The sequence below is a fragment of the Halichoerus grypus genome, chromosome X (assembly GCF_964656455.1).
Source record: "Halichoerus grypus chromosome X, mHalGry1.hap1.1, whole genome shotgun sequence".
NCBI lineage: Eukaryota > Metazoa > Chordata > Mammalia > Carnivora > Phocidae > Halichoerus > Halichoerus grypus.
The window spans coordinates 75,099,819-75,112,332 of record NC_135727.1 but is presented as its reverse complement, the minus strand read 5'-3'; the positions used below and the strand labels follow the sequence as shown (position 1 = coordinate 75,112,332).

General features: G+C 37.6%; 1 protein-coding gene across 1 annotated transcript in view; it reads left to right on the top strand.

The window, feature by feature from the left end:
• Positions 1-12,514, top strand: part of HEPH (hephaestin) — an 86,290-nt gene that overhangs the window by 15,324 nt on the left and 58,452 nt on the right. Inside the window, exons 8-9 of the mRNA XM_078063955.1 lie at positions 1,057-1,193; positions 12,245-12,376. Coding sequence (XP_077920081.1) covers positions 1,057-1,193; positions 12,245-12,376 — 269 coding nt within the window. The remainder of the gene's footprint in view (positions 1-1,056; positions 1,194-12,244; positions 12,377-12,514) is intronic.

Sequence of the window (12,514 nt, the reverse complement as noted above, 5' to 3'; positions counted from 1 at the left end):
CCATCATATTTATTCTTCCAGTAAGAAATAATGGAATGAATCTAAAGAAACCATAAGAAAATAGGAACTTGTGTCTCAGCATAGCTTCTAGAATCTCCCAACTGTGCTTGCTAAATTAGTGGACTTTCATTTTGGAATGATATTTTTTAAAAGATTTTATTTCCCGTAGTCCATAGTCTCTCATGGTTCATCTCCCCCTCTTGATCGCCCCGCCTTCATTTTTCCTTTCCTTCTCCTAATGTCCTTCATGAGGGGGGTGGGGGGATGGTTAGCACAGTGATGGATATTACAGAGGGCAAGTATTGCATGGAGCACTGGGTGTTATATGCAAACAATGAATCATGGAACACTCCATCAAAAACTAACAATGTACTGTATGGTGACTAACATAACATAATAAAAAAATAAAAAATAAAAAATAAAACAATTCTAAAAAATTAAAGATTTTATTTATGTATTTGAGAGAGAGAAAGAGAGAGAAAGAGAGCACAAGCAGGAGGAGGGACAGAGGGAGAGGGAGAAGCAGACTCCCTGCTGAGTGCAGAGCCTGACATGGGACTCAATCCCAGGACCCTGAGATCATGACCTGAGCTGAAGTCAGTTGCTTAACTGACTGAGCCACCCAGGTGCCCCAAAATGAAGAATATTTTTTATTAAGGTGAGAAAGGATCTTGAGTATCTGAGGATGATTAGGACAGATGTAAGGCTATTTAACTTCAGAGGGCAGAACTGGTCCCATTGTCTGAAACTTACAAGAGAAGATTTTAGCCTACTATAAAAAAAAAAATTCCAACCATTAAAACTATCCAACAGTAAGAGGGATTGCTATCTCTGAAAATAAGTCCCTTGACTTTTGAAAGACTCAAGCGGGCAGAAGCCGTATATTACTTATTAGTGGTGTCATCAAAGGAGATACATTCATTGGGTGGAACTTAACTTGGATGATCTCTGAGGCTCTTCCTAAACATAAGTATCCATAACTTGATGAGACCAAGGGTGAGATGGGGATCTATTTGATACATAAGTCAGGTGACATTTGCCTTTTTTATATGCCAGTGGCTCAGATAAATTCTTCCAGAAGAGTTCCAGTCGGATTGGGGGCACTTATTGGAAAGTCCGATATGAAGCTTTCCAAGATGAGACGTTCCAGGAAAAGGTGCAGCTGGAGGAAAATAAGCATCTTGGAATTCTGGGTGAGAAATACTTAACTTATGAAATTCATTGACTGGAACTTGAGAACTGGGGAGGACTTAGAAACTGAGCCTGGGGGTACCTCAGAGGTACACTCGAAACAAGCATCTCTCAAACTGAGTTCCAAGGAATAAATGTTTGGTGAAAAAAAATGCTATGAGTCTGAATGTGTTTGCCAAACACTAGGTTAAACATGGTCAAATAGTATTCTTTGTTGCAGGGCTTCTCAGAGCCTTTTATTTATTTTTGTTCATCAAAAAATATCCAAGATGGGAATAGAGTATGTAAAATTTATCATACTTAATTACTGAACCTTTTATTAGTAAACATCTTTTGGTAGCACTGTTATACAGATCACACTTTTAGAAGTGTTTCTCTAAGTGTATTTCTGAAGAGCTATTTAATGCAGTAAGACTGTCCAGGTTCTTGGCAATATGAGGCCAGGAACAGATTGACATCACAGGCAGACATGCTTGCTATGGTGAGGGATGCAGTACAAGGCTTAAAGCCTGGTCTTGGATAAGGTATCCAGCAGCACAGATTTGGGTAAAGCACAGTATTGAAATGACATAGCAAAGTTCGGTGTGGTTTAGGCACTTGGTAGAGCCAGGAAGTAAAATAGATTAGATGGAAGAAAATTTTGGTAATGAAAGTAATATAATTGACCATGTTCTGGGGATAAGTGTGTCACAGTTGATTCTAGGAGATCTGAACATGGACAATAGACCTTACATCTGCTAGACAGGAAGATATAAAGAGCAGAAAATCACTTTGGGAAAGACAGTGGACAGTGAGTATTAAAGCTATCATTAGCTGGTGTTCAGTATGAGTTTCAGTCTTTTTTATTCTTCAATATTTTAAAATATTGGGGTAAAATACACATAACATAAAATTTACCATCTTAACCATTTTAAGTGTACACTCCAGTGGTATTAAATACATTCATAATGTTGTGTAACTATCACCACCATCCATCTTCATAACTCTTTCCATCTTACAAAACTGAAACTCTATACCCATTAAACAATAACTTCTCATTCTTCCCTCCCCCTCACCCCTGGCAACAACCATTCAACTTTCTGTCTCTATGATCTTGACTACTCTAAGTACCTTATATAAGAGGAATCATACAATATTTGTCTTTCTGTGACCAGCTGATTTCACTTAGCATAATGTCTTCAAGTTTCATCCATATTGCAGTGTATACAGAATTTCCTTTTTTTTCCTTGACATCTATCATTCCCATGCCCTTCTTTATCTTTTATTAAGCTTTTAAATTTTAATTCAAATATAGATAACATACAGTGTTATATTAGTTTCAGGTGTACAATAGTGATTCAACAATTCCATACATCACCTGGTGCTCATCAAGACAAGTGCCCTCCTCAATCCCTATCACTTATTTACCCCAACCACCCATCCCCTTTGCTCTGGTAACGATCAGCTTTTCCTCTATTGTTAAGAGTCTGTTTCTTAGTTTATCTCTCTCTCTCTCTTTCCTTTGTTCCTTTGTTTTGTTTCTTAAATTCCACGTATGAGGGAAATCATATGGTATTTGTCTTTCTCTTATTGACTTATTTTATTTTGCATTATACTCTCTAGCTCCATCCATGTTGGTACAAATCACAAGATTTCATATTTTTCATGGATGAATAATATTCCATTGTATGTATATAATATTTTGCTTATCCACTCATCCACTAGTGGACACTTGGGTTGCTTCCACATTTTAGCTATGGGGAATAATGCTTCTATGAACATGGGTGTACAATATGTCTTTGACACATGCTTTGGTTACTTTTCAGTATATGCACAGAAGTGGAAATTCTGGGTCATGTGGTAATTCTATTTTAAATTTTTAAGGAACCACCATACTGTTTTTCATGGTGCCTGTACCATTTTATATTTCCACCAACAGTGCAGAAGGGTGACAATTTCTCCACATCCTTGCCAATGCTTGTTTTCTGTTTTGTTTTGTTTGATAGTAGCCATCCTAATAGGTGTGAAAAGGTATCTCATTGTATTTTTGATTTTCATTTCTTTAATAATTACTGATGTTGGACATTCTTCCATGTACCAGTTGGTCATTTGTGTATTCTTTGGAGAAATGTTTATTTAAGTAATTTGCCCATCTTTAATTGAGTTGTATAATTTTTGTTAAGTTTTAGGAGTTCTCTATATATTCAGGATATTAATCCCTTATCAGACTTATGAACTGCAAATATTTTCTCCCATTCTGTGGGTGGCCTTTTAACTTTATGGTGTATTTTGATGCACAATTAGAAAATAATGAAGTCCATTATGTCTATATTTTTCTCTTATTACCTGTGTATCTGGTGTCATATCCAAGAAATCACTGCCAAAGAAAATGTTGGGAAGATTATGCCATATGTGTTCTTATCAGAGTTGTATAGCTTTAGGTCTTAAATTTAGGTTTTTAATCTATTTTTAAATTTTTTTATTTAAATTCAGTTTAATTAACATATATACCATATTATTAGTTTCAGAGGTAGAATTTAGTGATTCATCAATTGCATACAACATCAAGTGTTCATTACTTCAAGTGCCTGCCCTAATGCCCATCACCCAATCATCCCAATCCCCCACCCACTTCCCTTCCAGCAAACCTGTTTCTTTCCTAAAGTTGAGTCTCTTATGGTTTGCCTCCCTCTCTATTCTTGTCTTACTTTAAGTTCCTTCCTTTCCACTATGTTCATCTGTTTTGTTTCTTAAATTCCACATATAACTGAAACCATATGGTATTTGTCTTTCTCTAACTGAATTATTTCGCTTAGCATAATACCCTCTAGTCCCACCCACATCGTTGCAAATGGCAAGATTTCATTCTTTCTGATAGCTGATTAATATTTCATTACATATATACTGCTTCTTCTTTCTCCATTCATCTGTTGATGAACACCTGGGCTCTTTACATATTTTGGCTATTGTGGACATTGCTGCTCTAAACATTAGGGTTCATGCACTCCTTCGAATCACTATGTCTGTATCTTTTGGATAAATACCTAGTAGTGCAATTGCTGGGTTGCAGGGTAGCTCTATTTTTAACTTCTTGAGGAACCTCCATACTGTTTTCCAGAGTGGCTATACCAGCTTGCATTCCCACCAACAGTGTAAGAGGGTTCCCCTTTCTCCACATCCTCACCAACATTTATTGTTTCCTGTTTTGTTAATTTTTGCCATTCTAACTGGTGTAAGGTGGTATCTCATTATGGATTTGATTTGTATTTCCCTGATGACAAGTGATGAGCATTTTTTCATGTGTCTGTTGGCCATTTGTATGTCTTCTTTGGAGAAGTGTCTGTTCATGTCTTCTGCCCATTTTGTGACTGGATTTTTTGTTTTTTGGGGGTTGAGTTTGAGAAGCTCTTTATATATCTTGGATACCAGCCTTTTACCTGTTATGTCATTTGCAAATATCTTCTCCCATTCTGTAAGTTGCCTTTTAGTTTTGTTGACTGTTTCCTTTGCCATGAGGAAGGTTTTATCTTGATGAAGTACAATAGTTCATTTTTGGTTTTGTTTCTCTTGTCTTTGGAAACCTGTTTTGAAAGAAGTTGCTGTGATTGAAGTCAAAGAGGGTGCTGCCTGTGTTCTCCTCTAGAATTTTGATGGATTCCTAGCTCACATTTTGATTTTTCATCCATTTTGAGTTTATTTTTGTGTATGGTGTAAGAAAGTGGCCCAGTTTCGTTCTTCTGCATATGGCTGTCCAATTTTCCCAACACCATTTGTTGAGGAGACTGTCTTTTTCCATTGCATATTCTTTCCTACTTTGTCAAATATTAGTTGACCATAGAGCTGAGGGTCCTTTTCTGGGTTCTCCATTCTGTTCCCTTGATCTATGTGTCTGTTTTTGTGCCATTACCATGCCTTTGCTGCATCCCAACGGTTCTGAACTATCGCGTTTTCATTTTCATTTGCTTCCATGTATTTTTTTAATTCTTCTTTAATTTTCTTGTTGACCCATTCATTCTTTAGTAGGATGCTCTTTAACCTCCATGTATTTGGGTTCCTTCCAAATTTTTTCTTGTGGCTAACTTCAAGTTTTAAAGCATTGTGGTCTGAAAGTATGTACAGTAGAATCTCAATCTTTTTGTACTGATTGAGACCTGATTTCTGACCCAGTATATGATGTTTTCTGGAGAATTTTCCATGTGCACTCGAGATAATGTGTATTCTGCTGCTTTAGGATGAAATGCTCTGAATATATTTGTTAAGTCCATCTGGTCCAGTGTGTCATTCAAAGCCCTTGTTTCCTTGTTGATTTTCTGCTTAGATGATCTATCCATTGATGTAAGTGGGGTATTCAAGTCCCCTACTATTATTGTATTATAATCAATGAGTTCCTTTATGTTTCTTATTGTTTTATGTATTTGGGTGTTCCCAATTTGGGGGTATCAATATTTATAATTGTTAGATCTTCTTGTTGAGTAGACCCTTTTATTATGATATAGTGTCTTCCTTCATCTCTTATTACAGTCTTTGGTTTAAAATCTAGTTTGTCTGATATAGGGATTGCTACTCCAGATTTCTTTTGATGTCTATTAGCATGATAAGTGTTTCTCCACCCCCTCACTTTCAATCTGGAGATGTCTTTGGGTCTAAAATGAGTCTCTTGTAGCCAGTATATTGATGGTTCTTCTTTTTTTAATCCAGTCTGATACCCCATGTCTTTTTTTAAAGATTATTTATTTATTTATTTGAGAGAGAGAAAGAGAGAGAAAATGTGCATGAGCAGGGGTAGGGGCAGAGGGAGAGGGAGAGAGAGAAGCAGACTCCCCACTGAGCAGGGAGTCTGACATGGTGCTCAATCCCAAGACCCTGAGATCATGACCTGAGCTGAAGGCAGATGCTTCACCAATTGAGCCACCCAGGTGCCCCACTCTATGTATTTGATTGTAGCATTCAGTCCATTTATATTCAGAGTAATTATTGAAAAATATGAATGTAGTGCTCTTGTATTACCTATAAAGTTGATGTTTCTGTAGATTGTCTCTGTTCCTTTCTGGTCTTTGTTACTTTTGTGCTCTCTCTTTGCTCAAAAGATCCCATTTAATATTTCTTCCAGGGCAGGTTTAGTGTTCACAGATTTCTTCAGTTCCCACCCCCCTGGAAACTCTATCTCTCCTTCTATTCTGAATGACAGCCTTTCTGGATAAAGTGTTATTGGCTGCATTTTTTTTCCCATTTAGTATGTTGAATATATCATGCTGGTCTTTCTGGCCTGGCAGGTCTCTCTGGACTCGTTTGCTGCCAGCCTTATGTGTCTACCTTTGTAGATTAAGTATCTCTTGTCCTGAGCTTCTTTCCGGATTTTCTCTTTATCTCTGATGTTTGCAAGCTTCACTATTATATATCGAGGTGTTGACTTATTTTTCTTGATTTTGAGGGGGGTTCTCTTTGCATCCTGGGCTTGAATTCCTGTTTCCTTCCACAGATTAGGGAAGTTCTCAGCTATAATTTGTCCAAGCAAACCTTCTGCTCCCTCTCTCTCTTCATCTTCTGGGACCCCTATTAACTGGATATTATTTCACTTTATGGAATCACTGAGTTCTTGCAGGCTTCCTTTGTGATCCAGCAGTTGTCTTTTTCTCTTCTTTTCAGCATTTTTAAATTTTCCATCATTTTATTTTCTATATCACTGTCTATATCATCTGCCTTGTTCTTCCTTTCTGTTAGCGCCTCCATTTGTGATTGCATCTCAGTAATAGCATTTTTAATTTTATAGCATTTTAATAAGCCTGATTAGATTTAATTCTTTTATTTCTGCAATAAGGCATTCTCAAGTGTCTTCTATGCTTTTTTTAAAGCCCAGCTAGTGTATTTTTAATCATTTGTTTTTAATAGATTTTATTTATTTATTTGAGAGAGAGAGAGAGAGCACGAGCAGAGTTGGAAGGGACAGAGGGAGAGGGAGAAGCAGACTCTCCACTGAGCAGTTAGCCCGACGTGGGGCTCAATCCCAGGACCCTGAGATCATGGCCTGAGCCAAAGGCAGATGCTTAACCAACTGAACCACCAAGGCACCCCTATAATCATTGTTTTAAATTCTAGTTCAGACATAGTACTTATATCTGTATTGATTAAGTCCCTTTAGTGAGTACTACCTCTTGTTCTTCCTTTTGGGGTGAATTTCTTCATCTCATCATTATGTCCAGAAAAGAATAGAAGAGAGAGAGAAAAGACAGCAGTAGCAACAACAACTGAGATTTAAAAAAAAAAAAAAAAGGAGAAAACAAAACCAAACCAAAGTAAGATAAAATAAAACAAGAAACAAAATAGAACAAAACAAAAAACTAGATCTTGGGTGTATTTTGATCTGCTTGATAAGAGAAACTAGATCCCAAAATAGGAAAGAAAGAAAAACATATATATACAAAAATAAAATAAAATAAAATACAATGAACAAAAACCAAAAATCATATATATATATATATATGTGTGTATATATATATACATACATATATATATATATACATATATATGCATATATAGTAAAAAATAAGAAAAAAGAATTGAAAAAATAATAGTTCAAAAATAAAACTGAAAGACTAAAGAATTTTTTTCTTTATTATATTATGTTAATCACCATACATTACATCATCAGTTTTTGATGCAGTGTTCCATGATTTATTGCCTACGCATAACACCCAGTGCTCCATTCAGTACGTGCCCTCCTTGACACCCATCACCAAGCCAACACATCCTCCCATCCCCTTCCCCTCCAGAACCCTCAGTTTGTTTCTCAGAGTCCATAGTCTCTCATGGTTTGTCTCCCTCACCAATTTTCCCCCTTCATTTCTCCCTTCCTACTATCTTCTTTTTTTTTTTTTTTTTAACATATAGTGTATTATTTGTTTCAGAGATACAGGTCTGTGATTCATCAGTCTTACACAATTCACAGTGCTCACCATAGCACATACCCTCCCCAATGTCTATCACCCAGCCACCCCATCCCTCCCACCCCCCACCACTCCAGCAACCCTCAGTTTGTTTCCTGAGATTAAGACTAAAGAATTTTTTTAAAAAACATGAATGTTTTATACTGTTTTCCCCGAGAGCTGAAGTTCTTAGTTCTCTATGATCTGTAAACTTGGTTCTAGCTAGTTGTTCCTGCTGGTCTTCTGGGGAAAAGTGCCTGTTGAGCTGATTCTCAGGTGCCCTTGTAGTTGTGGAAATGTGCTTCCTTTGCCAGGGGGCTGGGCTCAGTGTAAGAGGCACTGGATTCTACTATGTGGTGCTGTTTTGCTCCCTGAAGGCTTTCAGTACAGATGGGCAGGATGAAAATGCTGGCACCCCACTCTTTAGCCCCAGAGCTGAAAGTCTGTGCCCTTCCACTCTTCAGTGAGCACTCACAAAGATGCAATCATCTTGTCTCCCTGGTTTCCATCTGAACTCTGTGTTCACCCAGCCTATGACTGAGTGTTTTCATCTGAGGCATGCAACTAAGTTTCAAGTATCCAAATTTTATGGACTCTTGCTGTGCAGATCCACGCTGTTCCTCCCAGGGGAGGGAGGGAGTCTCACCTCACTTCTGCCTTTTCCTGGGCCCCTGCCAGGAGAGGAGTTGTGGCCCCATGTGGCAGTTCACAGTTTATGGCAACACTGAGCAAAAAGCTGGTGCCAACACTTGTTGTTTTCAGCCAGCTTCCCCACTCTGATGCCTGGGAATTCTGCTGCACTCAAGCACCCCCATTCTTCTTGTGACCCTGGGGATCCAGAGACCACACTGTCCCACCTAGGATTCCACCCCACTTTGCCACTTGAGCACCTTTAATCCAGAGTTGTCCCCCACTAGAGTAGACTTTTAAAGTTCCAATTTTGTCCTCTGCTGCTTATAATACTTTGGTTTAGCCTCTTTAAGCTGGCTCCCTCCCTGCTGCCATCTCCTTCAATATATTGCTCCAGATTCATGTCTCCACACTTCTTACTTTCCCAAAAGTGGTTGCTTTTCTATTAGTAGAATTGCAGCATTTCTTTTCTCAGATCTCTGATTGATTTTGCAGGTGTTCAGAATGATTTGATAACTATCTAGCTGAATTCCAGGGACCAGACAAACTTAAGGTCTCCTACTCCTCTGCCATCTTAACTCCTCCTCTCTCCAGGTCTTTAATGTATTTTGAGTTAATTTTTGTGTATGGTATTAAATAGGAGTCCTGAGGGCGCCTGGGTGGCTCAGTTGGTTAGGCGACTGCCTTCGGCTCAGGTCATGATCCTGGAGTCCCTGGATCGAGTCCCGCATCGGGCTCCCTGCTCAGCGGGGAGTCTGCTTCTCCCTCTGACCCTCCTCCCTCTCATGCTCTCTGCCTCTCATTCTCTCTCTCTCAAATAAATAAATAAAATCTTAAAAAAAAAACTGTAAATAGGAGTCTTGATTCATTCTTTTGCATGTGGGAATCCAGTTTTCACAGCACCATTTGCTCAAAAGACTGTCCCCATTGAAAAACATAGTCTCTTCAACAAATGGTGTTAGCAAAACTGGTCAGCTACATGCAAAAGAATGGAACCAGACCACTCTCTTACACCATACACAAAAATAAACTCAAACTGGATTAAAGACTTAAATGTGAGACCTAAAATCATAAAAATCCTAGAGGAGAGCACAGGAAGTAACCTCTTTGACATTGCCAGTAGCAACTTCTTTCTAGCTATGTCTCCTCAGGCAAGAGAGATAAAAACAAAATAAACTATTGGGACTATATCAAAATAAAAAGCTTCTGCACAGTGAAGCAAACAGTCAACAAAACTAAAAGGCAACCTACAGAATGGGAGAAGATATTTGCAAATATCTTATCTAATAAAGAGTTAGTATCCAAAATATATAAAGAACTTACACAAATCAACACTCAAAAAACAAATAATTCAATTAAAAATGGGTAGAAGAAATGAACAGACATTTCTCCAAAGAAGAAATCCAGATAACCAACAGACACATGAAAAAATGCTCAATATCACTCATCATTAGGCAAATGAAATTAAAACTACAATGAGGTAACACCTCACACCTGTCAGAATGGCTGAAATCAACAACACAAGAAGCAACAAGTGTTGGTGAGGATTTGGAAAGAAGGGACCCCTTTTCACACTGTTGGTGGAAATACAGGAAATTCAGAGATACAGGTCTGTGATTCATCAGTCTTACACAATTCACAGTGCTCACCATGTGAAAGACATGTGCAAAGTGGTGCAGCCACTGTGAAAGACAGTTTTGATTTTCCTCAAAAAGTTATAAATAGAACTATGCAACAATCCAGTAATCCCACTACTGGGTATCTACCAAAAAAATACAACAGTAATTCAAAAGGATACACCTGTAAATTTATAGCAGCAAAATATATAGAAGCAGCCCAAGTGTCCATCAATTGAAGAGGTGGGGTAAATATATACAATAGAATACTATTCAGCCAGAAAAAAGAATGAAATCTTGCCATTGCAGCTACATGGTTAGAGCTAGAGTGAATAATGCTAAATGAAAAATGTCAGTCAAAGAAAGAGAAATACCATATGGTTTCACTCATATGTGGAATTTAAGAAATAAATGAGCAAAGGAAAAGTAAACAATAGAGAGAGAGAGGCAAACCACAAGACAAGACTCTTAACTATAGAAAACAAACTGACAGTTACCAGACGGGGGGTTGGTGGGGGGTGGGTGAAATAAGTGATGGGGATTAAGGAGGGCGCTCCTTGTGATGAGCTTCAGATGTTGTATGGAAGTGTTGAATCACTATATTGTACACCTGAAACTAATATAACACTGTATGTTAACTACACTGTAATAAAGTAAAAATAATAATAAAGAAAAAAATCTCTTTGCTAGTTACAATAAGATTCAGATTTTCTTTAAAAAAAAGATTCAGATTTTCTATTTCTTTATGCTTTAGTCTTGGTAGGTTTTCTATTCTAGGACTCTGTCTATTTCATCTAGGTTATCCAATTTGTTGGTGTACAATTTTTCATAATACTACCTTAGATATATATTTTTTTTTATTTCTGATTTTAGTAATTTCAGTCTTCTCTCTTTTTTCTTAGTCCATCTCACTGAAAGTTCATCAATTTTGTTGATCTTTTCAGAGAACCAACTTTTGGTTTCATTGATTTTATTGTTTTTCTATTCTATGTTTTATTTATCTCTGCTCTAGTCTTTATTATTTCCTTCCTTCTTCTATTTTTGGATTTAGTTTGTATTTCTTTTCCTAATTCCTTAAGTCCTAAAGTTAGGTTGTTAATTTGAGATCTTTTTTAATGTGAATATTCATAGCTATAAATTTCTCCCTTAGCCCATTTTCCATGGCATCTCATGTTTTGCTATGGTTTGTTTTCATTTTCATTTGCTTCTTGGATCACAGGTGTGGCATTAGGTGTAGAAATTGAGTAGAAAACAAGCCAGAAACACTGAAGTAGGGTTTGAGCCAGCATAAATGCTCAGGGTATTGTCTTGGTATTTCTGGTTAATATCAAAGGTGACTCAAGCTAGGTCAGAGGTGGTGGGTGGTGGAAGAAAGAAAACTCCAGGAATCATGGCTCAGCTACCTAGTTCAGGACCTGTACATAGATATGATAATTTTATTGCTCAGAACTGGTTTAGGATTGAGGCAAGATCAGATATTGAGATGGACCCTACCAGGAAATGCAGCTATGAGAAGAGGGACAATAAACGTAGGGGAAATGGGATTGAACCTGACAGTGGGGTGGGAGAAAGCCCTGGCTTTAAGTCCTGATTCTGTTCCTAATCAGTTATTTGAATTTGGGAAGATCAATTCCACCTCTCTGAGCTGTAGTTTCCTTATCTGTAAAATGAAAATATGCCCTGTCCTGTATATGATGTTTGAAGATCAAAATGAGATAATGGATTTTAAAATGCTTTTTATAACTGTAAGTTGTAATAAACTTGGAAGGGATTATTCTTATTATTGCAAATAGAGGATTTTTTAAATCTTTTTCACTTCCCCTTTCTCTCCCTCCTTCTTATTTTGTTTCCATCCCCCCTGGTCATCTCTTTTTATTCCCATTGTCTCTCCTTCCCATCTTCCAGGGCCAGTGATCCGGGCTGAGGTGGGTGACACCATCCAGGTGGTCTTTTACAACCGTGCTTCCCAGCCATTCAGTATACAGCCTCATGGAGTCTTCTATGAGAAAGACTACGAGGGAACTGTGTACAATGATGGTGAGCAAGCAGGGTTTCCAACTAATATGAGCTTCAGGTAATAGCAGATAGGTCTAGAGGAAAAATAAATAGGAGAGGGAATGAGGGAGGAGACAGAATTGATTGTCCTGCATGGATGTTGTTAAATGAATACATGAT